This window comes from Paramormyrops kingsleyae, chromosome 6 (assembly GCF_048594095.1).
Source record: "Paramormyrops kingsleyae isolate MSU_618 chromosome 6, PKINGS_0.4, whole genome shotgun sequence".
NCBI classification, from domain to species: Eukaryota; Metazoa; Chordata; class Actinopteri; order Osteoglossiformes; family Mormyridae; genus Paramormyrops; species Paramormyrops kingsleyae.
In genome coordinates, this window is record NC_132802.1 from 25,258,679 (window position 1) to 25,285,953 (window position 27,275).

General features: G+C 42.0%; 1 protein-coding gene across 4 annotated transcripts; it reads right to left on the minus strand.

Annotated features, from left to right (window-relative positions):
- Positions 1 to 1,209: 1,209 nt before the first annotated feature.
- On the minus strand, positions 1,210 to 26,470 carry pfkfb4b (6-phosphofructo-2-kinase/fructose-2,6-biphosphatase 4b). Of its 4 annotated transcripts, none has more exons than XM_023805550.2 (15): positions 26,318 to 26,470; positions 12,413 to 12,529; positions 12,164 to 12,260; positions 10,741 to 10,807; positions 10,132 to 10,206; positions 10,002 to 10,058; positions 9,759 to 9,880; positions 9,343 to 9,550; positions 9,100 to 9,246; positions 8,913 to 9,017; positions 8,664 to 8,793; positions 8,297 to 8,359; positions 7,017 to 7,081; positions 5,231 to 5,286; positions 1,210 to 1,261 (listed from the first exon to the last, which is right to left on the minus strand). In XM_023805550.2, the coding sequence occupies exons 1-15, from the start codon at positions 26,355 to 26,357 to the stop codon at positions 1,225 to 1,227; spliced, it is 1,386 nt and encodes a 461-aa protein (XP_023661318.2). In that variant the 5' UTR covers positions 26,358 to 26,470; the 3' UTR covers positions 1,210 to 1,224. The 4 variants fall into 4 exon arrangements, with proteins under 4 accessions (XP_023661318.2, XP_023661315.2, XP_023661316.2 ...); XM_023805547.2 differs by lacking the exon at positions 26,318 to 26,470 and adding an exon at positions 16,846 to 17,076; XM_023805548.2 differs by lacking the exons at positions 1,210 to 1,261; positions 26,318 to 26,470 and adding exons at positions 3,345 to 4,634; positions 16,846 to 17,076.
- Positions 26,471 to 27,275: the final 805 nt, after the last annotated feature.

Sequence of the window (27,275 nt, forward strand, 5' to 3'; positions counted from 1 at the left end):
TGACAAATTATCTTTAAGATCAGATGACTGCAATAGTTCAATAAAAAAATTTGAATAGAACAAAAGCACAAAACATTCTCTCAATGGGATACGCACTGGAATACGAATCACACCATCCATCAGGGTTCACCCACTCATTTATTTGAAACAAAGTGGCTCCATATCAAGATAGGCACCCAGCTGAATACAGACAGTGTTACTGTTTGGGTTTGGCCAGGAGTACAGATCAATATGTCCTATCTTGGAAACCATAGACTGACAATTGTAAACTTGTAATGCAGGAAAAAAATTGTATTTATCTATTAAGCTATATGGAATGTAACATTATGTTCATTTCCTAAATACTGATTACAAATGTCATTCAAGTATTACACAAATGCATACACACATTGAAACATGTAATATTACAATTATGATTTTGTGCCCTTATATGGATATGCAGACAATGCACTATAAATAAAAAAAAATATCAAATGTTCAAATGCTTAAAAGAATCTTGAAGGCAGCTATTGTATGTTCAGGGTGTCTGAGGGCCTTCAGCTTTTCAAAAGTGCCTCGAAGCAGAGGATGATTGCTGCGAAGGAGCCTTTTCCAGTTTCATTCCCGACCGAGACGCTTGGGTCACAATTTGTAGGCAGCACAAGCCAGTTAGGAGAAGCAATAAGATAAAGTCCTTTAAGAAAAACTTAAGCTTTCATGTTATCTGACTTGTTCTCTTACCGAAATTGTGGCCATCTGTAAAACAGGTATGTCCGTCCGTGCTGCTTTTTCCAACCAGAACCGAAGGAAATCCTTCACTACTAAAGAATTGCTAGCTAAAGGTCTTGTCAGTGGTTGAGAGAATTTATCCCACTGTAGAATTTCATCATTATATTTAATATGATTCATACGCAGACACACTGCTAATTCCATTCATTAAAAATATTCAGAAGCACAGGACATTTACATTGTATATACATATTTGTACTTTTTTCTAATATGCATTTGTCCGTTATAATAAATATGTACAAACATGGCCAGCACCATTAGTCAGAATTCAGCAATGTTTAAAAAGTAAAATTAATACTTTACAATTAAAGTGTAAACGCGGTGGGGGGACACAGAAAGCCCGAGTCATCCGACCACATGGGGGCGACGTTCCTGAGGGATTGGTTCTTCATTTGAAATGCTCCAGGTGTTCAAAGAAAAAAGACCTGAAAGGTTAAAGGTGAGCAGGGAGAGTCTTCAAGGCATCTTCTCTAGTGCGTTGCACATTGACATTCTGAAAGACAAGCAATGATATGGTGTGTTTAAAACGTGGTCACCCGCCACTCACTGTGTTGCAACTACTGCGATAAAGTGTAATAAAAATTCTTTTTTACGTCATACCAAAGGGGCCTTAGTGGACTCCTCGTAAATACCAGCAATTGGTGAGGCGATATTACTAAAATATCACATAACCAGTTATGTAACAACCTTAGGCAATGTTAAATAAAATATTAATAGGGAAAACAAACAAGGTAAAGGCAAACCTACATACTTAAGTGTCTTAGATTCAATAAAGAATATAATAGATAAGAATAAATGCATATGGAGACATTTTATCAGTCCATTCCAGTCAAATATCAAAAATTGTCAGGTGAACAGTAGCACTAGAATTTCAGCTGCCAGAAATCTTTTTTAGTACGGCAAGATAAAAATCCGGTTTTAAGATCCCATTCCTCCATTGTTTAATTTGAACAAATTCCCGCTGCGTGTGCAGCCCTCCCCTTGATATATGGGTTTCCTTCCACAGTCCAAACCAGTGTTTCCCAATCCGGTCCTTGGGGACCCCCAGAGGGTCCACATGTTTGTTCCGACCCAGCTCCCTGCCAGACACTCCATGTTTTTGCTCCCTCCCAGATCCCTGCCAGACAGTCCATGTTTTTGCTCCCTCCCAGCTCCCTGCCAGACAGTCCATGTTTTTGCTCCTTCCCAGCTCCCTGCCAGACAGTCCACATTTTTGGGGAGGGAGCAAAAACATGGACTGTCTGGTGGTCCCCGAGGACCGGATTGAGAAACACTGGTCTGAAAACTTGCAGTCATGCTAAATACTGTGTATAAATTGCCCAAAGAGCATAAGCAATGCAATGGGCTCCGAACCCCCAAAGAGTATAAGTGTTTGGAAGATGGATGGCTGAACAACAAATGAGGACCTCCTATGCATTTTGAACCAAGTATCCATACTACTAAGAGTTACTTAATCATAATATTTAATGTAAAAGCAATATATGTCAAACACGTGTCCAATTCCAATTACATATGCTGAAGAGAATAAAAAAGTACACATGACCAAGTCCACGTCAGGCGATTTACGAGGTTCAAATAAATTTTTTTGGACTCAAAAACTGCAGTGAGACTTTCCTGTGTGCTCTCATGGTCATCCACAGGTCTTGGTGGGTGGACCGACAAAGCTCCATAAAGCAGCATTCCAGCGGTCCACATCTTTGTTCTCTCCCAGTTGCCATGTAATTGGGAGAGAGCACAAACATGAACCATCTGGGACCCCCCCGAGTACTGGTTTGTACTGCGTCCCCAGTAAGTCCCTCCAAAACTCCTTACTTGGTTGGCAGGCAGGACCCTTTACTAGTTAGGAGTCTAAAACGGAGCAGTGTTTAGTAAAACCTTGTTATATATAAAATGTCATATTTGTTTATGACAATTTGAAGACAGTACAGCAGTGGCCATGTTAATAAAGAATGAACTTGAATAATCTTTGCATAAGAGATGGTAAAAATTAAGGTATAATAATGTATATATGAAATGCAGGGGGATATCTCAGCTTATGCAGACAGAGGAAAACCTTGGGTGTTTCAGTTCCGTCTGAGCTCACCTATTCCGATGTCCAGTCACAAAGGACAGTGGTGCACATCTTTTGTTTTTGTTTTGCACACGTAGGAAGTGTGTACACAAGACACGACGCACTGGAATTACGCAGTGAAGAGCTGATTAAAAATGCAGGCACAATGGCTGGTGTATGAGGGAGGACAAAGTGGATTCTGACACCCAAATAGCACAGTGAGGTATGGTAAATACCGGGCAGTAGCGCTGTGTAGAACACCAGCTGCAGAAAGACTGGCCCATCTTCTATTCCGTGACTCAGTGTTTGCGGTACCAGCTAACAAACTCCCCAATTCAGACACACGTTTCATGTGCTGTGACTGTCTCTTTGTAATCTTGAACTTACCCTGAGTGGCTGCGATTTCTCCTTGCATGTTTGATCAAGATAAAATGTTCATCAAAACTTAAAGGTAAATGAAGGTGGATCATAAGGTTACTGGGGGAAGCTTCGTCCCATGTCTCACAATGAAGCAGGACAAGAGGGCAACAGGCCATCGATTTATTTGTTTTTCTTCTCTTTAAATTTAAAGTAAAACATCAGAAATCAAATTAATACAATATCTTGAGATCTGAATTTGTAATAAGACATCTATATATAAATTAACTTAAAGCGGTAATCACATCTATTCCAGTTGAAAAAAAAATCCATTCATCAGTCGCTTACAAAAAAAAGAAAAAAAAAAAGCTTTGGAATCCTTTGGTAGGTGCGTGTTCTGAGACTGTAAACCACTGCTGACCATAACGACCCGATGTCAGCTAAATAAAGTGCTGGGCCGAGTCCACGGCCTAGTAAGGGGAGGGGGGCAGTCAGGGGTCAGACCCCGAAGCCTTTGGCCACTGCTAGGAGTCACCGATATCAATCACCATCGTAATTCTTAATCTGCATCTGGAATAGCTGCATCTACACAGCTATTCACCTGGTCCCAAAAACAGGCCTGCTATAATACTTCACATTTTTAACTTAAACGTTCCTTGTGAAGGATTAGAGCCCATGTTTAAAATGTGTTTTACTTAGTGAAAACATGAGTTAAAATACAGAGCACTGAAATACTGTTTAATATATCAACTATTTCTGTGAAAATGGAACTCTGATACCTGATCCAGCTAAATATCAGAATGTTATTGTAACTTAATATCACACTCACATACGTTTGTATTTTAATGTGCATTTGTATGGACTGTCTTTCCAGATAATATTAATCCTTACTAATGGATCCAGGCACTATGTCAAGGTAACATTGCTAAAGGCTTGAGGTGACAGGAATGTGGACGAAGTTAAATTAGTACCCAACCAACACAACACTGAAGCTATGGCAATGTAGTACTGGCAAAACCAGGGTGGAAATAAAAGTGAGCGGTGGACATACACAAAAGACAGGACAAACATCCTACATATTTCTGAGCATTAGGATAATGCACAAGCTTCACAGTTGCATCTGAGCACCCTTTTAGCAGAACATTTCAGCTGAAAATCTGAGACTTGCCAACATTAAAACTTCAAAGAATCCTTCATGTTTAAAGAGCTTTCCTTACTATAACATAACATAACATAACATTTCTGCTTTTAAACAAATAGAACAGAACAAATGTTGCGTTTTTCAAATGTCAGAATGACCGATTAACAACACAACAGGAATGATTGTAGAGTAGTGTTTCCTGATCAATAACAAAAACAGACTGGAAGTCTTGTCATGTTTTTTTACATGCAAAATAAAATTAAAATGACAACATATACAGTTTAGACCCAGAAAACCAACAGTTGTTAAATTTAACACCTGCAATGAATGAAAGAATGAGATTAGGAGAAGTATAATGTGTCAAGGCGTAAGAATAACTGAAAAGACAAATGTACTTCCATAGACATTTTCATTTCTCAGACACCAGTCTCTCAAGCTGTTAAATGGAATATACAAAGAGCCGAGATTCATTGTGCCAGTCTGATCCCTAACCCTAAATGACATATAATCTAAAAACACATGGGCAGACAACATGATTAACAGCATCTGTGCAAAGCAGGTTTAAAACATAAAAACAGTTCTTGGCATGTTAAAACATTTTACATTATGAACCAAAACTTTACTTGATGTCCCCAAAGTTAACTACAGGCATGGAGACAACTTAGGGAAAAAAAAAAAATGTATCCACAAAAATAAAGTCATTTTACATCTTATGCATGGTATACAAAATCCATGAAATGATGATTTTTTATTTTTTTTTTAAACTGGATTCTGAATAATTTAGTAAAGCAAGGATAATTAAAGAAAACAACATGCCATAGCTCAGCAAATGGCAAGTCCTGTTTTTCGAATTGCAATGGGAACCCAAAGACAGATGATGCTTAGTGACGTCACTACGGCCAATGCTGACTCACTGGTGAGCAGGAACCGTGAGCAGAGCCTCCTCAGCCATTCGTGAGACGTTTACATTCTGCACAATGATAAAAACACAGGAGGGTCAACAGCTGGACACTATGGTGCAGAAGCAGTCAACAGCAGGACCGGTGATGAAAGCAAATACAGCAGCTGAACTTGTCCCACAGTTACCAGTACGGAGCTGCATCTGCACTGGACACAGCATTTTCAGGAATGGTCAAGATAAGGGATGGTAAGATTCACCGATTCGCAGCGTGGCACCAACATAAAAGTTCACAATGCAACTGCCCCGATTAAAAAAGTGCACTGGATACAATTTAGGAGGATGCATTGTTCCTAATTTGCATTGGAAAAGTCAGATTTATTAATATATAAATTATTAGCGGAGACTTTTTTTTTTTTTTAGTTCATTTATGATTTGCTGTTTGCTTAAAAAGAACCGAAGAAATAAAGATCAAACCATATATACCACATGGAATTGCATCGCAACACACTGTGTTGAAACAAATCATTTCAAATCGCACGGGCGAATCGTATCTTACCACGTTAATAATTGCTCCATATTTATCAGATCGTTCGCAACGCAGAAATGTGTATTACAATGGCCTCAGTGATGGAGATGCACTTCACTAGTTTGGATAAGAGGTGTCTGATGGCTAAAGTAGTAGGTGTTGAGAGAGAGATGTGGTCCCCCAATACTGCAGCTCAAAGGCTTCGAGAGAGAGATGTGGTCCCCCAATACTGCAGCTCAAAGGCTTCGAGAGAGAGATGTGGTCCCCCAATACTGCAGCTCAAAGGCTTCGAGAGAGAGATGTGGTCTCCCAATACTGCAGCTCAAAGGCTTCGAGAGAGAGATGTGGTCCCCCAATACTGCAGCTCAAAGGCTTCGAGAGAGAGATGTGGTCCCCCAATACTGCAGCTCAAAGGCTTCGAGAGAGAGATGTGGTTCCCAAATACTAGAGCTCAAACGCGTTGCCTGCAAAACCCTTTAAAAGTTAAGAAGCGCTCCCTCATGTCTGGAGCTGAAGCGTATCATTTAAAAGCTTCAGAGAATGCACTAGAGGCACTGCAAAGGAATCCTACCTCTAAACTGCCAGCCTTAGACGGAGTTAGTACCAAGATGAATACGCTAACCCAGGGATGTAGCATTTAAAATTAAGAAACAAACTCTAAATAGTCACGTGCTGCTGATACATCCACCCATCCACATATCCATCCATCCATCGTCCAACCACTTACCCCAGTCAGGATCACATGATGTCTGTCCTGGGCCACACAGGGCACCAGGCTGGGCTACACCCAGGATTGTCAGGCCATCACAGGACACATACTCGCACTCACAGTCATATGCTATGGGCAATTTAAAAAAAAAACATACTAATTATCCCAACTGGATAAATTGACTGCAGGAGGAGACCAGTGCAATGCAGGGAGAACAAGCACGTTCCACACATATCCAGCAGGCCCTGGATTCAAATCCCACCCCCCAAACTGGGAGGTATGAGTGCTACCAGTGCCACCGCGTCATACTGAAGTCCCAGATCACCACCTGTAGATATCAACTCCACATGGACCACAGATAAGGCACATCCTCAAATAAGGCAAGAATCACTCCTATTGCTGGAAACGCACATGCATCTACACCCAGGAGATACGGCCAATCTGAAGATCCGGGCAGCACGAATACAGTGCCATAGGATCCTGTCATCATCTCTGAGCGACTCATGTCACTCACCAGGGTTACAGCAAGAAAACCAGGAATGTGCAGAATATTCGGCGCCTTACCTCTGGTCTGTCCCTGTGCGTGTTCACTGCCTCCACATTCAGGGAGATGGATTCCACCTTACAGCCTGTGAGTGGAGGAAATCTTCAGAAATACAAACCTTAACAGTTACAGTAGTACTTAGGGCGCTTTTCCACCGCACCAGCACTTCAAAGTGGTGGTTTTCCACTGGCATATAAACTGGTACTGGGGCAGAATGACATCACAACACGCGGCGGGGTATTTTGTACCGAATTCGAAATCAATTTAAAAATTTTACCTCCACTGCTTTTGCATGAAAAATTTATGTTAAACCCTTTTTTTTTTTTTTTTAAAACCAGATCGCAATTGAAACTTGGATCTCTTGATTTGTCCATGCATCCATTACTATTACACTTTTTTTTTAAACTCCATTTATCATTGTTTTCTTAGCTTGTAACTTTTTCCAAGACAGTGGTTGTATCGTGTTTCAGAGTCGGGCTATTTGCAAATAGACAAAGAAAGAAAGTGTTTGCAAGTCCCATCCTAAAGTACCAAAATACCAGAAAAGTACCACAGCTGGTTTGGCACTTTAGGTACTGGGACTTCACATAATGGCACTAGACCGGAAATGAAAATATACAAATCCCGCCAGTGCAAAACTATATCCCAGCATGCTCACGAACCCCTGTCTGTGCACTGTAAATTTTATACTGTTAATGTTAATAGTTGTATTTCCCGATTGCACCGTGCGTGTTTGCCCGTGTCTTCTGTGCACCCTATCTGATCCTCGTGTGTCCTTAGGTTTATATAAATCTCCCACAATGTGTGTACCTTAGAGTTCTGCATCTCACCTCCCTGTATTTCACTTGTGCGTTTGGTTCAGTGCTCATCGAGTGCCTGGTATAGTCCTATTAAGAACTGCAATTAAAGAGCGTGTTCTGCCCGGCAAGCGAGTCTCCTTGTCTTTTGCCGCTCTTGACCAGACCATGCCTGGTCTGCCCAGCACGACAGTATCAAACCAAAAGTACGATACTTGGTGTGGTGGAAAAGAATTCCTAATGTAATGACCACTAGAGGGCAATAGCGAGTAATGGCTCCATTCATAACTAAATAGTGATCTCTACATACTCAATTCACTGTTCCGGAGCCTGATTCAGGCAAGTACTAATGACTCATGCAGTACTGAAGGTTCTACATATGGTAGATGTACTGTCAAACCGGTATGAATTACACCCACTCGTTCACAATACCACTTTAACCACAACTACACTTAGTTAGGTTTAAAGGAATGAAAATCACTATCATGTTTCATGAGACTTACCATAAGCCACAGGGGTAAGTTTCAGTATGGTGTGCAAAGGACACTTAAGGTAAGGCAACTCCTCTGCAAAAGGGAAGGAAAACAACTGACACATTAATGACTGAAACTTGAAGATTTTAAAATGTGACACAAATCCACCTCTAACCAGAGGTGAAAGGTACAGGAACAGAAAATACAAATCCAGACCAAGGTTTTGTTTCAACCAACCAGTTGAGTACTCTGTGATTGAGACTCTTTATACTGAATTGGTTGGTTGAAACAAAACCTTGGTCTGGATTTCTACTTTCTGGACTCGCACTTTCCGCCTCTGCCTCTAAAGTACTGTAAAAAAAACGAACTAAAGCAGCTGCCGTAGGAGGAGGCTGACCTGCAGACTTATCCAGGAAATAAGCCAAGAGGCAGCGCATGACAGCCTGGTGACAGATGACCATCACGTTCTCCTGCCTCTCCAGCTCCATGATCACAGGCTCCAGTCGCTGCACCAAGTCCTCATATGACTGCAATTAAAGTACTTGGTGAGACACACACACACCCATATAAACACTTAACCATAAGAGGCTGATGAGAGTTGGCTCAGATATTACTGCTGCGCTTGGATGTTCCTCCCCAAACCTACCTCCCCCTTGGGGTAGCGGTAGCGGTATTTGTCCTGGTCCCGCAAGGCGAACTCCGAAGGGTAAGATTCCTGGATCTCCTCATACATCATCTCTTCGCACACACCCTGAGCAAACAATGGTTAAAAGTCACAACCTGTGCAGAAAAGACGTACACACGAGCACCCGAGTAGGAGCGGCCTTTCCTACCGCGTCAATCTCATTTAGCGCTTTCCACTGTTCATAAGGCAGGCCGAGTGCTTCTGCTGTCTGGATGGTCCGCTTCATCTGACTGGTCCACACCTTCAGGTCGCTGATGTTCTGCTCCTGGATAAACCTACCCAGGCACTTCGCAAACTGTTTGTGGGAGAAACAAAAGAAAAGAGAGGAAAAAAACTCTAAACAACGGACAGTCTAGCAGACAGACAGGCCAGTCAGCAGACTGAAACTCACCTCCTTCCCCCGTACAGACAGGCCAGAGTCTCCCCCAATGCGACCCTTGAGATTGAGTTCACTCTCCCCGTGTCGACACAGGTAGATGGAGCGGGGTGTGATGTGGATATTCATGAGGTAATAGACGATGCGGCTCTGAATGTGGTCAAGGACTCTGTTTACCAGGTATCTCCGCCCGACATCCATGATTTTGATGAAAGACAGTTCCCTGTGGAGATGAGGGACATAGGTGACCTGCCAAATTTGGCCGACAAACACCAAAGAAAGACATGGACCCTTCCTACTTCACCAAACACCTTTTCCACACATATTTAAAGATGGGATCCTGTTATAAACATCTGGAACTAGACAAGAAATGTTAAAGGTAACCACAAATAAACAAAGACAATCCAGGTTAACACCAGCTATATTCTTACCGGTCAAGAACCTCATCCAAAGGCTGGTATGAGTTCTCATAACACTTTATTCTCTTCATGAAGTCATCTACTGCTTCCTCCGTGTTGCAGTCTACATAGTCTGGACTGCAAAGCTTAACTTGCTATATAAAAATTAACAAAAAGAAAGTCACTCAAAAAACATCTCATCTAGTGTTAAGCTGCATAAAAGTAATTTTTTCCCACTAAATTTTTGCCCATCTGCAGGTCGTTCACGTCACTTACCACTATGTTTTCTGCAATAACATCAGGGTCTTCACACACAGACTCCACAAAGAAGACCTTAAACAAAAGCAGAAATTATTGTGTATCATACAAACACCTTTATAATTATATATAAAGCTTCTCCTTTTACCTTATAGCCATTCTGTTCTGTGAACCTCAGGATGGTCTCTCGTCTCTCCCTCGTTGTATTGGTGGCATCAAACACCTACGTAAACGGTCCAATTAAGCATTACCACGTTTATAATGTAAAATTAAAGTAGTGAGAATCTAACAAGGGATAACATTACATGCTGTGTTCTAGCTATGACAATGAAATGTTATGCAACACCAAAATATCGACAAATAGCCAGGAGATACACACAGTACGTCAGTCACATTTCCTGCCAAACAGCACACATCTGAAAACACCAAGACAGCTACAGCCATATATTTCACAAGGCCAGTGAAGTAACAGCCTATTCAGTCCCACTCTCAGACTCTGTTCCACCATTACTGACACATTATGTTACAAATGTACAGACTGCTTATTACCCAACCCATGCCAAGCTCGACTCATCATCTGTCTCACAACTTCATCCTGCTGCCACAGTAACATCCATATTACCGTCGCTGGCTGTTTCTACGTAACCCAGCTATATCAAAGTATACCTTTGCCCTCCAGACCTTATAGCCTTTTAGCCCTGAATAGATCATCAACAGAACTTGTTAACTGTCAGGTATTGTTTTTGGGGCCACTTACCGCCACCTGTCCTCCTTCCTCTGTCAAGTACCGCCGGACATCGCCGAGTGCCGCCAACGCACACTGCCTGAAATAGGTGCGGAGGAAATGACAGCAGAACTGATTAACCTATAGTGTTCAAATAGATCCCTCAAGTCACTGCGTCACTTGTTGTTAAGCCATACAGTAGACTCCAGGCATCAAAATCAAAAATTCTCTCTGAGCGTTTGTAAATTATGGCTGCTTATTGAGGTGATCTGCCTTCATACCAAGTTATGAAGGTTAACACTGACGCCAAAAAGTATTTAATGGACCATACATTAAGAAATCCATTAAAATGGGCTGTGTTTATGACTCTACTTTAATCTAGCCTTGTATTCCATATCTACATACAGTGGTACCTCGGTTCTCGAACTTAATCCGTTCCAGACTCCGGATCAAATCCTAAAAAGTTTGAGTTCTGATCGAATTTTTCCCATAAGAAATAATGAAAAACCAATTAATTGGTTCCCGGCCCCCCAAAATTATATCTAAATATGTTTTTTTTTTTTTTCTTTAGCAATTAAACACAAAATGAACAGGATAAAACAAGAGCAGCATTTTTTTTCTTAATGGCTTCCAAAACGATAAAGATCTTATCCCAACATTACCCCTGTCCTGCCCCAATTGTCCGCTCCTTCCGTGTACCAAGCCCCCTCGTTAACCTTGTGTGGGATCCCCATGAGATCAGCTGTTTCTGGTTGTTGTCATTAGTCCTCTGTATTAAGTCCGCGTTTCAGTTTGTTTCCCCAGTCTGGTCATTGGGTGTGTTCAACTTGCTTACAGCGCTGGCTTAAAGCAACGCATTCTGATCCTGACGCAATGCATTACGGTTAGATGCATTGCGACCTCTCACCAGGCTGCACAAACTGGAACCGCCTCCGTGACGACACACCTTTGCCCTTATTGGCTGAACAGTTTAGTTACACGCATGACGTTTGTATCCCAGGCAGTTCCGTTGCGTAATCTGCTATTTCTCCCGAATATCAGTGAGTGAAGCAGTGAGAACTGGTTTTCAGTTAATTTACCTGGTAAAATAAAGTTTAAATAAATGACATAAATGCTCTAATAGTACACATAAGTTAGTAGTTTATTTATTGTTAGTTACTGTAATGTTGCGCTGCTTTATTTGGTTAATCGTCCAGTCTGTGAAGAAGGCATTCAAGTAAGAATTGCTTTGTAGTATGACTCATTTCCCGCCGTGTACAATTTATATTAGGTCAGCGTTCACGGTTCGACTTCTTATATTCAGATCGAGTTCTAGGTGAAACTGGTTTGTTCGACTTTCAAGAAATTCAAGTTCTAGTGAGTTCGAGAACCGAGGTACCACTGTACATACATACATAATTACATACACAATACATAATTCATTGTCTTGGCAAATGGTAAACATTGACAATCTTACTGCCTAATCTTTAAGCCCTCCTCATTGTCTGGACGGAAAAACTCAAAGGACTTGTAGATCTTCATATATTTTCTTCTGTACTGCCCAACGTTGAACTCTGCGGTGATTGTGACAGAAGAAACTGGTTTGCATCATATTTCAGAGAAAAGTGATAAAGTCTATACAAAGTTTATCAGTAAATTTTGCTGAAATGGCTAAGGAGTATGCACTGCTGGAGGTGTTAAAGGGTTAAACAGGCCTGAGGGATACCTTTGGTGTGGACGCCGATCCAGTTGAGGTAGCGAGTCAGCTTCTTGGAGATGTAGGTCTTCCCTCTGGCCGGGAGGCCCACCGTGACTATGAGGGTGGGGCAGTTAGTCATGCCCACTTCAGGAGAGAGAAAGAGAATACAGTCAGTGTCCACTACGCCCCGGCACACCTGTGAAGGGTGTCGATTCATGTTGAACAAGTTCAGTACACCTTACTACCATTTATATAAAGCAGATTTCCTGATAACTTTAAAAACACATAAAAAGGAATAAGTTGCTGAAGTCCAAGAGTGTAGACTAAGCTTGCAGACTTTGTGAGTTTTTCCACAAAACGTAAGCTAGCTTTCATAAATCTCCCACTATGCAGTATGAATTACTAACAAACAGTTTCACTCATAAAAATACCTGGCATGGAGAATTATGTATGGAAACCAATGTGTGGCATCTCCAGATTTATACATCATATGGAAAGTTGATTTTAAACATGCAAAAGTAAAAAGAAACTAAGCAACAAAAAAAAGCAGTTTTACATCTGAAGCACTCAGACAACAAACAATATTGTTGACAAAGAGGCTCTAGACCCCCCCCCCCCATGACCCTAAATAGGACAAGAAGTTACAGAAGATGGATGGACGGAACATTTCTTATTCTTTGTTTTTTGTAATGTGCAGAGTAGGAACTGAAGCCAAGTCATTTGTGATTCCAATTCAAAGGAACAAAGTTCTCACGTAGAAAGATTTGACTAATATGTCCAGTTTCAACTTAATAAAAATTCAATGTGTGTGTCACTTGAATATTGGAAGTTGAGGCACCCATTGGAATGGGGGGGGGGGGTGTATTAGGAGAACATCCAGCAGCTACATGTATAGTGATTCAAATCTCAGAGCCTCAAAGGTCAAAATATTTTTATGGCCATCTGCATCAAAGGTTAAGGTGTAAGGCATGTACACGTGAAGTGATACATTTATCGATGTGCACGTGTTACCAGGTTCACAAGGTACATAGGTCAGGTGACCAGATCACCTCCTGAGAGTGAGCACATGAAGTGCCCTTTAGGTTACTGCAACAACTACTTCACTGTAATCTCTCTGCATCCAAACGTAAATAACATGGACTGCCCCAAACTATAAGAATGACGTATTATGGAAGTAGGCATGCTGTTGCACAAAGTCACTCAGCTGTAGTCATGGCTTACATTAGTACTCAAACCAAAGATCGTGGTCTGTGTGAATCTGAATCAAGGCTAAGAATGAGCTACGCAAGTCATGGCAGCTTGAGTGACCAGAAGTTGTGGCCACACAGCTCTGCTGTATGTCCGCATGGCAATGCAATGCGGGGACTGGTCGTGCTAAATGATACGTGAACAACTCAGGCTGGTCAGCAGCAATGATCTAGACACCCGGAATACAGTGATCGGCAAATTGTTTTTTCTGTAACATTTTCTTGCCTCAAAACAGTGCAGTGGAGACAGAGTACAACAGACAGCATTTGAGATGGGTGAGTAAGAGCAACGGCGAAAGTTCAGAACAGAAACCAAACGGGAACTGAGAAGGTCCAACTGTGGCATTTCTGTGGGAATTGCTGACATATGAGCAAGAAATTCAAGCAGACACAGCTTATTTAGCACTCCCAGGGTGGTGCTGGGGGGGTTATATACACTACTGTGGAGCCTCCTCACACGCAAACACTACTAAGCTATATCTGAGAGGTCCAGTGTTTGTAATAAGCCTTTAGTTTACAATGCCAAATAACTGGATGCTTGCCTTTTAAAAAAGAAAAAAAAGGGTGATGCCTATCAAGGAGACAAAAAACAGTTATTGCAGAGTTTTCTGCTACTTGGTGACCTGAAAGCAGACAGACGTCAAAGACTTGTGCTGCTGCCATGACAACACCAAGACCAAGGGATGGGGGCCCCCCATTCCTAAGCACAACAGGCGCTGACACCGTAACTGGGTAAAAGCTACAGAGGACAGATAAGGACTGACTCCCACACGTGCCAACAGTGTCTTTAAGTCAACGGACGGAGGCTGCGCACCAGGCTGCAAGGAGTAAGAACAAGGGTCAAGGGCAGATTTAGCAATATGAAGACACTACTCTGATGCAACACATACATTTTACAGTACATGCCCAAAGTGCAAATTTAACATGCCATTAAAAAGGTGTTGGGGGGGCTTTAAAATACTTTAAATTCCTATATTTTTAGTAAAGCTCCATTACCATACCATCCATATACAGACAAACAGTGGCACAAAATGAGGTTCCTCCAGGACCACAGCACAGCAGGTGACAAAGGGTGGGCTTCCTCAACACTTAGTGAAAACGCACAGGTCAAAATCGGGCAGGGGGTTATATAAATAGTGCGTGGAAACTGGCATGCAGCCAATGATATGTATTGCAGCAGCATGAACAGTGTAATGTCAGTTGATTGACAAATGGATAAATAATGTGAATTAAATACTTAATAGCAATCATTAAGAAATGCTTGGACATTCCTTCACCTGTGTCATGAGAAATTAAAACACTAAACTTTCTCTTGATAATGTACTTCTTTGGGTGGCCATTCCCAAAATGCAGCATCATTAAAGGGGCAATTCCTTCAGCAGAAGTTCATTAAATATTGGGCAATTCAGAATTAGGGCATTGACTGGAGTGGCAGGTTCTCAGTACATCACAGTCATACACGGGGTTCTGTTAGTGCATATGAGGCTGCTGCACTACAGTCGCTCTCATGTCCCTGTTCTGAGGACACGTGTACCTTCTCCCGGCAGACATGTGTCAGGCAAAGCCTTGTCGTTCACCCCCTCCCACACATCACACTCAGGCTGACTTTGTGCCATTCAGAGCTTCTGCAGCTTCTTTTGAAAAGGTGTAAAAAAATAAATAAATATCAAAACAAAATTACACAGAAGTGAGAGTGGGCAAAGGTTCCTCTTGGACACAGCACATCTAAAAAAACACAGGACAAACAGCTGACGCAGTTCAGTTTGCGGGCTAACTCCACCTCGGGAAGAGAGGGACAGCACATCGATCACACAGCTTGAGTGAACTCAAGACAACGGCTATGGTGAGAGAACACAGCTTCACAAACAAGAGGATGGGCAGGAATCTCAAGTGAGGCATTAATCAGAGACTTCAGGAGAGAGAAACCCATTATCAATCAGAAAACTGCACCAAAGCAGATAGTAAATACCACATACAAAAAAATAATAATAACAACTGATGCTACCACTGTTACAGTTACGAGAGGCTTTTATCCTGGATCAGAGCCCTGGACAACTACCTAGCATTCAGGCCCAGCAGAACAAGAACAACAGGGACTCAGTCAATGCTGCAGGCTGGTTTACTTTAATTAGATAAGGGGGGGTGGGATTCAAGTAAAGTTGACACAACAGTCAGTGTGGCAGTTTCTAGGATACCACATGTTAATTAGGCACAACTAATAAAACAAAGAGGCTAAATAGGCAGTCTGCTGAGCCAGATGGGGGGCTTTTGTTGAAGGGGAACCTACCCTGAAAACAATCAATACAGGTGGGAGGAGGGGATGTAAATAGTCATGGCGGGGAGGGGAGGGGTACGGACCTGTCCACTTACTGTAACCTGAGAGGAACATTGTATCTACTCGGGGTTACATGAATTTACCATTTTATCGTTCATTCCTTAGCAGGCCGGAACACGGTGATGAACACACGCTTTTTTATACCTGAAAACATACTAAATGTTTCACTGTATACGATAAGATTTTAAAAGGTAAACTGAAGGCTCCCAAATATTACTCAATTGTCGTTTGACGGGATAAGGACCTGAGAGCTGCGACTAGACGAATAATGGTGTCCAGAAGTGTGCTTCATGAGTTAAGACAGTCTACTTTCGGAGAAAAAGACAGTACTTGCTATGCATCGACAAGAACAACGAGTAGAGGGCCCATTGAAAAAAAAACACAGTTGGTAACCGGCTTCATAATCAATCCGGCGCTGACGTCACTCGTTACGTCACAGCCTGATGCATAAAAACAGGTGATCGCAATATCCAACAGTAAAACTCCGCACAGAAAAGCTGCATTTTTAAATCCCACTCATGGAAAATTCGTAAACTTTCGTATTGTCAGCAAACTATAGTTAACTCTAAATCTGAGTGAACACGTGTTCATATCTTTCGCTCATCATTCCTATTTAACATTTTTAAATCGTCTTGGCAACTGTGAGAATCTAGCGAATCTCACATCGAAGTCAAAAGAAATGATGCAATGCGCATTCAAGCAGCCACAAACGAGAAGTGCTGCACCATGATCAAAAACGTACAGCCGTAATTTAACCATGAAAGTACTTAGAGTCGCGTGCCAAAAAGTGATTATTACCTCGCGCCCAGAGACGTCACCCACGCGAACACTATTCTGCAACACGCCCGCCGTTCGCCGGCAAAGGCGTCGTGACTTACCCTTCCTTTGGCAAATGTTTTTTTCTGGAAGACCATTTTTGCATGGCATCCAGATTTTTTTCAGCGGGTTCTGAGTTAGTTCACGGGGTGAGGATGCCATCGTATTGTCTTCAGTTAAACTCATATTTGTGAACCATGACCTGTGGTCTTCAAAGGCAGTGCGTGATACAGCGCTGGAGAACCTCTCGTTTCTACCGCCGCGCTTAGAGTGGATGTCACCTCGCATGAAGATCATTAAGTACACCTACCGTAATGTCGGGAGAAAACGCGCGCAAAAAATTCTAAATCCTGTTAAAGAACTCCTCGAGATTAAAGACTAAAAGCTCAGCCACAAAGCTAAGACTTTCTTCTGAATAACGCTAATACTGTTTATTGATGTGTAAGATGAGAATGCAATGACCAATCTAGATAAAATACCCCCCCCAAAATGAATACATTTAAAGCCTTATTTAAAACACATCTTCATATATTATATACTTTTATTCCTTTGAAATGTATGTATTATATTTTTATATTATACTCTGATGAACCATCAGCACTATAAAAGAACCATGGGGTGGGGGGAAGGGAGTCCCACGACAAATCGATTAACTTTGTCGATGTGGGGTTAGCCGGGGGGTGCCCAATATGCCAGATGGCCTGAAAGGAACGTTATTACTCACGCAAACATCATTTTACTTTGTGATGTATATTCGTAGAATACAGACTATGTAAATGAAATACTAATTATACAAGCAGAAGTGTAATTTCATCACAACAGCGTATCGTTGCCCCATTCTCAAACAGTACCGTAAATACTTTGAAGCAGCCCATTTGGGACACGCAAAAACAAGTACAAAATGTTAGCTTGCATTAAAACATTTCTTATGCTGTTCACATGCAACGCACATGGGGCAAAGATGTTTACATGACTTTAGCCAATCCGCGAGAAGCACAGAATGGCAGTTAACCAATGGGAGAACAGTTAAACAGCCTGGGAAGGCGTGTTCTATGTTTGACATCTCCCGATAAACACCGTGTACGGCGTATGGTGTATGTTTTGCCTAAATTGTCTCACAACATAAATTTTAGGAGTCAACCAAAGGACTTCTGTTATCGAAATAAATCTATACCACGTCCTTCTAAAAATACGCGATCATTACTTTTATTTCCCTGAATGTTTAATTCCTAGTCTATTGTTCTACTTAAGGTATGCAATTCCCCGCATAGAAAGTTAAGCTTTTAAATGCAGTTTACATTTAACAAACGCTATTACGAAACACATTTTCTTTGTAAGGAACATCTTCCACTTTAAAATCAATATACAAAAATGATTGACAGTTACTCAAAATGTTTCGTGATTAATAAAATAATGTACAAACGAATTTTGCCACCATCAGCCCCTAAGATGTTAGCTACAATACTTGATTTCAACTAAAATTTAAGGATATTCTGCATTATTCTTGTCATACGTCATTTTTTTCAGTCAGCTTGAAGACTTTCCAGCATTTTTATCTACAACTCATCAGTCCTCTAGTCATAGTTTTCGCCCCCCCTCTGGTTATTGGTGGTACTGCAGTGTCAGAATACTGTAGGGCAGCATTGCCATACCCATATTAAAAAAACAAATCTATATTGTCATACTTCCTAGCTTGTTGTTAGCTGTAAATTGCTAACGATGATACAAAAGAACTTAAGTGAAGTCTATTGATCATTCCGGCTTTCACCACCCTGAGCTGAAACTGTGTTCCCGCGCCTGTGACTGTGTTTATACAGTTTCATTTGTAACATTTTTAAAATTATAATACTGCCACCTTGTGGTGTACATATAAATGAGAAGCTCCATGTTTACCGTTGGTAGAGTGAATGAAAGACTTGTCCAAGAATTATCCAAGCAAGAATTATCCAAACGGCATGAACAGATTTAATGACCCCGGAGATTACCTATTCGTCAGATTTTCTAATATTATATTCAAGTTTAGCTGGAGTAATACAACCAAATTATTTGCATGCATAACAGGGGTGGTATGTGGCTCTGTAGTTGGTATTCTGTAGTCCATGACTGGAAGGTTGATTGAATGAATGTTATGTTTATATATGTTGTTATATGGCCAAAATTATTGGCACCCCTGGATTTTTTCTAGAAAATGCACAATTTCTCCCAGAAAATTGTTGCAATTACAAATATTTTGGTATGCACACGTTTATTTCCTTTATGTGCATTGGAACAACACAAAAAAGCAGAGAAAAAAGCCAAATTTGACATCATGTCACACAGAACTCCAAAAATGGGCCCTTGAGTGAGGCCCTTAACCCCAAATTCTCCAGGCTGACCCTGTTCTCTCAATTGTACATCACTTTGGACAAAAGTGACTGCGAAGTTCGGCATTCAACACAATTAACTAATGCAAAAGCTGTCCCATCCTGGACTGAAAACATCACTTTGCAACTGGATCCTGGAGTCTGTCAGGGTAGGAATCATCACTTCTGCCCCATCATCCCAAGTACGGGAACTCCCCAAGGCCGCTGCTCAGCCCCCTGCTCTTCACACTGCTCCAGCAGGACCATCTCCATCCACATCATGGCAAAGCATGCAGAAGACTCCACCATAATCAGGCTAATAAGTGGTGGAGTTAAGCCAGCATACAGACAGAAGGTGAGCGAGCTGGTGGAGTGGTGCAAGGCCCACAGTCTGCTGCTCAACGACGACAAGACAAAGGGAGTGACTGCGGATTTCATTAGAACCTGCGGGTGAGCAGAACCCGCTCTACACATCACGTTTCTCGTCGCGACTTTACTGAGGATCTCTGCCCCACTGCCATCTGGTAGGAGGTTCTACAGCCTCAAAGCCCAGACAGGTAGGTTTGGGGGCAGCGTGTGGCTCAGTGGGCTAAGCCTGTGTACGTGTAATCACAAGATCGCCGGTTCAAACCCAGCCTCAGCATGTCTGTGGGTCCTTGAGCAAGGCCCTTAACCCCCAGCTCCCTGGGCGCCCCAACAGGTGGGTGCCCTTCGCAGACAACTTACTCTACAAAGAGCAAGTTGAGGGAGGCGTAAAGACAATTTCCCCACGGGGATCAATAAAGTATCTATTATTATTATTATTAAAACAGCTTTTCCACCAGGCATTTTCACTGCTGAATGGCCTGACCCCTCCCAGTCTAAGACCCCCCCCCCCCCACACACACTGGGATCATAAGTGTAACAAAAATCCATACTGCACATTCACTACTGTAACCTTAATCTATTACAGCACATCCCAGCCCAAACAACTCATGCCCATTTGCACAACCATACCTACATATATACAAACACACACACACACACACATATATATATACACTCACCTAAAGGATTATTAGGAACACCATACTAATACGGTGTTTGACCCCCTTTCGCCTTCAGAACTGCCTTAATTCTACGTGGCATTGATTCAACAAGGTGCTGAAAGCATTCTTTAGAAATGTTGGCCCATATTGATAGGATAGCATCTTGCAGTTGATGGAGATTTGTGGGATGCACATCCAGGGCACGAAGCTCCCGTTCCACCACATCCCAAAGATGCTGTATTGGGTTGAGATCTGGTGACTGTGGGGGCCATTTTAGTACAGTGAACTCATTGTCATGTTCAAGAAACCAATTTGAAATTATTCGAGCTTTGTGACATGGTGCATTATCCTGCTGGAAGTAGCCATCAGAGGATGGGTACATGGTGGTCATAAAGCGATGGACATGGTCAGAAACAATGCTCAGGTAGGCCGTGGCATTTAAACGATGCCCAATTGGCACTAAGGGGCCTAAAGTGTGCCAAGAAAACATCCCCCACACCATTACACCACCACCACCAGCCTGCACAGTCATAACAAGGCATGATGGATCCATGTTCTCATTCTGTTTACGCCAAATTCTGACTCTACCATTTGAATGTCTCAACAGAAATCGAGACTCATCAGACCAGGCAACATTTTTCCAGTCTTCAACTGTCCAATTTTGGTGAGCTCGTGCAAATTGTAGCCTCTTTTTCCTATTTGTAGTGGAGATGAGTGGTACCCGGTGGGGTCTTCTACTGTTGTAGCCCATCCGCCTCAAGGTTGTGCGTGTTGTGGCTTCACAAATGCTTTGCTGCATACCTCGGTTGTAACGAGTGGTTATTTCAGTCAAAGTTGCTCTTCTATCAGCTTGAATCAGTCGGCCCATTCTCCTCTGACCTCTAGCAACAACAAGGCATTTTCGCCCACAGGACTGCCGCATACTGGATGTTTTTCCCTTTGCACACTATTCTTTGTAAATCCTAGAAATGAAGTGCGTGAAAATCCCAGTAACTGAGCAGATTGTGAAATACTCAGACCGGCCCGTCTGGCACCAACAACCATGCCACGCTCAAAATTGCTTAAATCACCTTTCTTTCCCATTCTGACATTAAGTTTGGAGTTCAGGAGATTGTCTTGACCAGGACCACACCCCTAAATGCATTGAAGCAACTGCCATGTGACTGGTTGATTAGATAATTGCATTAATGAGAAATTGAACAGGTGTTCCTAATAATCCTTTAGGTGAGTGTATATTTATTTTATATACATTAAAGGTGGGGGTCAGATATAGGTTCTGTTTGGGTTCAAACACAGTGTGGGCTATTGAACCAGCCCTCTCGATCAGAGTGTAGTTCACATTATAGAGAACCTGACTCGGTCGCTGAATATCTCCCAATTAGCATAAAAAAACCCGACTGCATCTCTTTTTTTCCCCAAAAAATTGAGAAAGGTCCAATTACCTCAAAAGCTTCTGGTCAATTTCCATCTCTGCACCACAGAGAGCATCCTCACTGCGGCACCCCAGCTTCTGCAGTCACTGACAGGAAAGCTCTAGGAAAGGTGGGGAGAACCGCACCGCACAGAGTTTGCAGGCCAGGAGCAGCTCTACCGGAACCGACTCCCCTAGGGGGCCCAGAGCATCAACCGAGATGCTGCTCACTCCACACACCATGAGCCTGAAAAGCAGCTCCTTCCCAAGAGCTGAGGCCAGAATGACCTCAGGTGGGTGTAAGGATATGTACAGGTACAAGTACGCAACTGAGGACCTGTTGCCTTCACTCCAATAGTAATGAAGTACTTGGAGAGCCAGGTGCTGGCTCTCACTAAAGCCGGCAAGCCCCTGATCTTGGTCAACATCAGTCTGCACAAAGGCAAAACAGGTCAACAGATGAGATCATCTGAGCTGCTGCATTACATGCAGCCCTAACTCACCTGGCACATCCCAAGACAAAGGTCAGAATGCTTTTTGCTGACTGTAGCATTTATCTTCCCCCTCATTCTAAACACAGGTGCCCCACAGGACTGTGTGCTCAGCCCACTACTGCACTCTCTCTCCTTACATTTACCCATCTGTAGAACACCATTGTCAAGTCTGTGGATGACACAACCATAGTAGGGTTGACCTCCGATAATGGTGAAGGAAGTCCTGAGCTTGACAGGATGATGTAGAGAAAACCACCTCGCCCTCAACAGGCAAAACAGCAAACTGATCCTGGATTTCAGGAAGCCCCGAAGAACAGAGCACTGTAAGCTTTATATACATGGAGAGGAGGCAGAAAAAGTGTGCAGTTTTAAGTTCCTTGAGGTTCACAATGTAGAGAACCTTACTTGGGTACTTAATACCTCCCAGTTAGCAAAAAAAAACAGACTAATCTCTTTTTTCTCAGAAAATTGAGAATGGTCCAACTACTTCAACAGCTTCTGGTCAATTTCCATCTCAGCACCACAGACAGCACCCTCACGCCAGCTGTACAGTCACTGACAGGAAAGCTCTATGACGAGAACAGCACAGGGACTCGTCAGCACAGAGCGTGCAGATGAAGAGGAGCTCAGCCAGAACCGACCTCCCAAGAAGGCCCAGAGCATCATCTGAGATGCCGCTCACCCCTCACAAGACTGAGAAACAGCTTCTTCCCAAGATCTGAAGCCAGACTCCAGGACTGGGAATGGTACTACCTTGGACTGTTGTTCCCACTTCGTTCACACACTCCCCCCTTTATATCTATACACAGTCACCTTATTTATTATTAATAATAATAATAATAAGACCTACAGTAGATGTACCTTGAAATAAAGTGACTGCGCCTTTGGATCAAGAGGAGCCAGGTAAGGTGGTTCAGACATCTCATGAAGATGCCTCCTGGTCAGCTCTCATGGAAGCTGCTCCTGGACAATGGAAGCTGGTAGCTATACTGAGAATGTCTAGGGATCCCGCATAATAAATGACATTCTGTGGCCATAGAAAAGGAGGTCAGGCGTATAATATAGTTTGACCATCTACTACAAAAACTAATCTTCTATAGCAGTGTCTCACTACAAGGTCACAGTTAACATCAAGCTAAACACAGGCCGCATAAGTCACGCGGTAACTAAACACCACGGACAGAAGGCCAGTTCATTACAGGGTGCGCACACACAAACACACTTTGGGCAACTTGAAGACATCGATTTACTTATCTAATGTTCTCTAGACAGAGACAGCACAAGCATAGTATCTAAATACATAATAATCACACTTTCTTCTAGTGAAATGTCTTAGTCTTTAAAACAGGGCTGGGCAGTATAATCGGCTTTTTACAGCATAGCGATATATTTTGAGATGAGATACAGAATGAGACAGTACTGTCTATATTGATATACTTTTATTGTGCATCAAAATAAAGGCTGAGAAAGTTAACACATTAGTGTTAATTTTATTCTCATACCGCATTATAGTTTTGCTGATTGTATTATCACATGCATTGATTTTAATACCCCAATGGGGGAACATGGAGGATAAATAAATGCACAAATTAAATAAATAAACAAACTAATAACTAAATCTTTGGTATAAACAAGATGGTAAATAATAAACAGCAATAAGTCTTCGACAAAGTCTTTACAAACAAACAAATAAAATAATATGTAAAATAAATTAATGAATAATCTGCAATCAATCAATCACGCTCTCTCTCTTTCTATCTGGCAGGGTATTCCACAAAGCAGAATTTCCCAGTTAGCTGGATAACATAAGCCAAACATGAAAACTGTCCAACAGGAGGAGAGGTAAGTGACATTCCCATTGGACAAACATTACTTAAGTTAACCCATCTAACTGAGAAACCCTAACAATTTCAGGCAGAAACAACCGTATAGCTGACTGCACACTGTACTTCAGACGTAATCGATGTCGTTTGGCAATACGACGTCATATGACGCATAATCACCACGGTGTTCACCGTCTCGGTGTACCACCTGGGCAGGGTCCCTGAGGCAAACTTTTTCATTTGTTCTGATCCCACCCACTAATAACTATCCACGATTGGCTGACATAAATGTGACGCTGCAGGATTGGTCAGCAGGACTAATTAAGCAGTTACCTGCATGCTTTGCACCCCACTGCACTTCAAATAGTGTAAATGAATGTGTGTATTCATGTGTTTCTGTACGTCAAAAGTAAACATCAAAACTGTGCAATGTCATGGAACGTGTGTTTTGTTAGCGTGTAAGTGTATCTTTAAATTGTTGGCTCCCCTGTCTGTGCCTCTTCTAGTATAAACCAATAGTGGCTGTTAATAAAGAGAGCAGCTCCCATTTTAAATGAGCTGTCATCTCCTTTATTAAAATGACACACTTAATTGCCACAAAATGTTTATTTGTCCTCTGTATGTGGGTACGCTGCATCAAAAACATTCTGCCCCTGAACGAACGAACGAACAAGATGGCAGTGTCGTTTTAAGTATGCGAAACATTGTTCCTGCTGACGTGTTTGATTTTGTTTTGTCTGGGCGTCGTTTGAAGTTTACGACTACCTTTAGGCCTCTCGGTTTTGGTATGCTGATGTGGCAAGAAGACATGTTTGGTTACATGTCAGCATGTTTTGAGGTGTCACGGTCCTTGTCACCCAATCAACCCTTAAAGATTGACCACTCTGACAGAAGGAATGCACATGCAGCTACATTCCAAAGAAATATCTTCAGTTCTTAATACCAGACACTGTGCTTCTGTTTCTAGACTCTAGTATTTAGGTTTCAATTCCTGACTCAGTTACGACTAAACCGAATACTTTGAAGCAACCATGATGTGTCAAGCCCAAAACTGAAGAGAATAAAAGTAGAACAATGAGATAGGATAATCTTTATTGTGACTGCACAGAGAGCTGTCTTATACTAAGGGAGTGAAGCTTACAGTATGGGACATAATAGTTGGGGTTAGTCTGTAAGTTTAACCAAGTAAGTTTAGGGCATGCCAATAATTTTGGAATAAACTGAATATACCATTTCCACTTTCCCACAAAATAGCCCATGCCATGTGTCACACTGCTGGGCACCTGCTAGCTTGTGACATTTGCGGTGTACTCTGAAATTTAATCTAACAGATTTCATTCTACGCACATCACTATACACTTGTTATTCATGTTTAATCAATATGAAATATAAACATAAAGAGTACCTTCACCTCTGTATCCAAATAGTTGTTCTCCATGCCTACAATCTCCTCAGTTTAACTCCACGATTAAGTTAATCTTAAAAACATACAGCGAAAATATAAGTACACACAATGGACCCCCCACCGCCAACATTGTGAAACGATAAATCAGAATTTGCAGAGAAACTCAATCGAAGCTCACATCACCATTTAACAAGTACCATGTTATATAGGACAAAGTTAACAAATTATCCTCCCGACCTCCTAATGCTGTCGCTGAGCAGATGAAGGACGTGTGACAAGTCCTTCTTGATCACGTTAAAAACGAACAGAACCGGACAAGCGTAGATCGACCTGGGAGGGGCTGATCACTATCAACGATAAGCAACGCCTCCGCATAAACTGATATTGCTCAATTTATAAACAACAGAAGATGAATCAACGGAGACATACGTTCCTTATTCCCGATTATTAAAGACAAAGCATAATCTTCAACACGCTTACAATGAAACTGCCGCCCATCTCAGTTCACACGGGATAAATGTAAATACAGGCGAAAAGACTGAAGTTTCAACTTAACGCGCGCTGTATTAAATGCAGTCCCGCAAAACGTCCGCGCAATTACAGCTTTCGACGCGTTAACAAGCAGTTCACTGTCAGCTAACCGATCGGTTGATTGTATATGTCTTTTGTTTCACGTAAACGATTTTAACAGCTGTTTGTGTCCCATCGTGACTGCATTAGCCAGAAAGCGAAACTGAGCTCCGGCCTCCGAAATGGGCATGCAGCGAAATGAGAGCTAAACTCAGCCCAGGGTCGCGCTGCCAGTATCTCCCTGTTATTTCTGGAGGTTTAAAGACGATCGCCTGCTGTTCGCGAGGAGGTCCTGCGTGTTTTCCAAAGCGCACATTGCCTACGTGACGGGATCGTTTACTCCCTGCGCCTTGAGTGAAATCCTCAGCAAAAAGAGTCGCCTTTCGCTCCGTCCCCGGTGACACTAAGGCAATTAAAAAAAATATTTATACTCGTGTAAATTAAAGGCGGCTGTCTCTCACCCTTCACGCCAAGGTGATGGGTGCTTCTGGAGCCCCTCATCCTGGAGGATCTGAGCAGAACGTCAATCGTCGTCTCACTCCGTGTATCTGAATGAGAGCTCAGCCTCGTACAACCGGCCAGAGAAGATCGCAAAGCCTATAAGAACCGCACATATGCAAAAAGTAGCCTTGCAGCTTTATATATAGCTAACGGGGAAATCGTGACGTCCAGTTGCATGCCAATTCAGCGTGAAATGGTGTACTGTACATTTTCGTCATAATTCATTTACTACCCCAGAATGTTCTTTCTAACATACGCATTGGCTTTATTCATGTTCTTGATTGTATGTACATATTGGCGAGTTGATTCAATTAAAATGAAAAAAAAACATTTTCGTCATAATGTTGACCATAATTACGCCCTCGTCATTGTTGTCATTGTTTTGTTCCCTTTTGTTTTTAGCATTCGTAATTGATTGTATTTAATTGTTTACTTATGTTGGTTTTGCTTTTCAAGTTAATGTTCACCTTCTAAAAATACTTAGGTACACTTTCTTTGTTTTTAAATGAGGGTATACAGAAGCGACCGCTTCTGTCAAACTCATGCATGTTTTATGGATGTTGTTCTTCATGATTTATTAAAATGCCGCTTTTAATTTTAGTCGTTTAAAACGAAGTTATACAAATTATAATAATATAATAGACACATGTTTCTGTGTGAGAATACTGGAATAATAAAACCACACAACTCAGTCTCTGTGTAGTGAATGACGTCATTAACAGCGCTCACCATGTTAATTGTAATCGCGCAGGGGCCAGTAATGTGAGTGAGTGAATTTTGGAGATTCCAGGTGATACACGTGTTACAGACAAGGTATGTTAGGTGTGGCAAAGTATAGAGAAAACATGTTTTAAAAACAAGCAATTAAAAGAGATAACCAACCACTCCTCTTACGGGAACAAGATAGACATGAGGCCC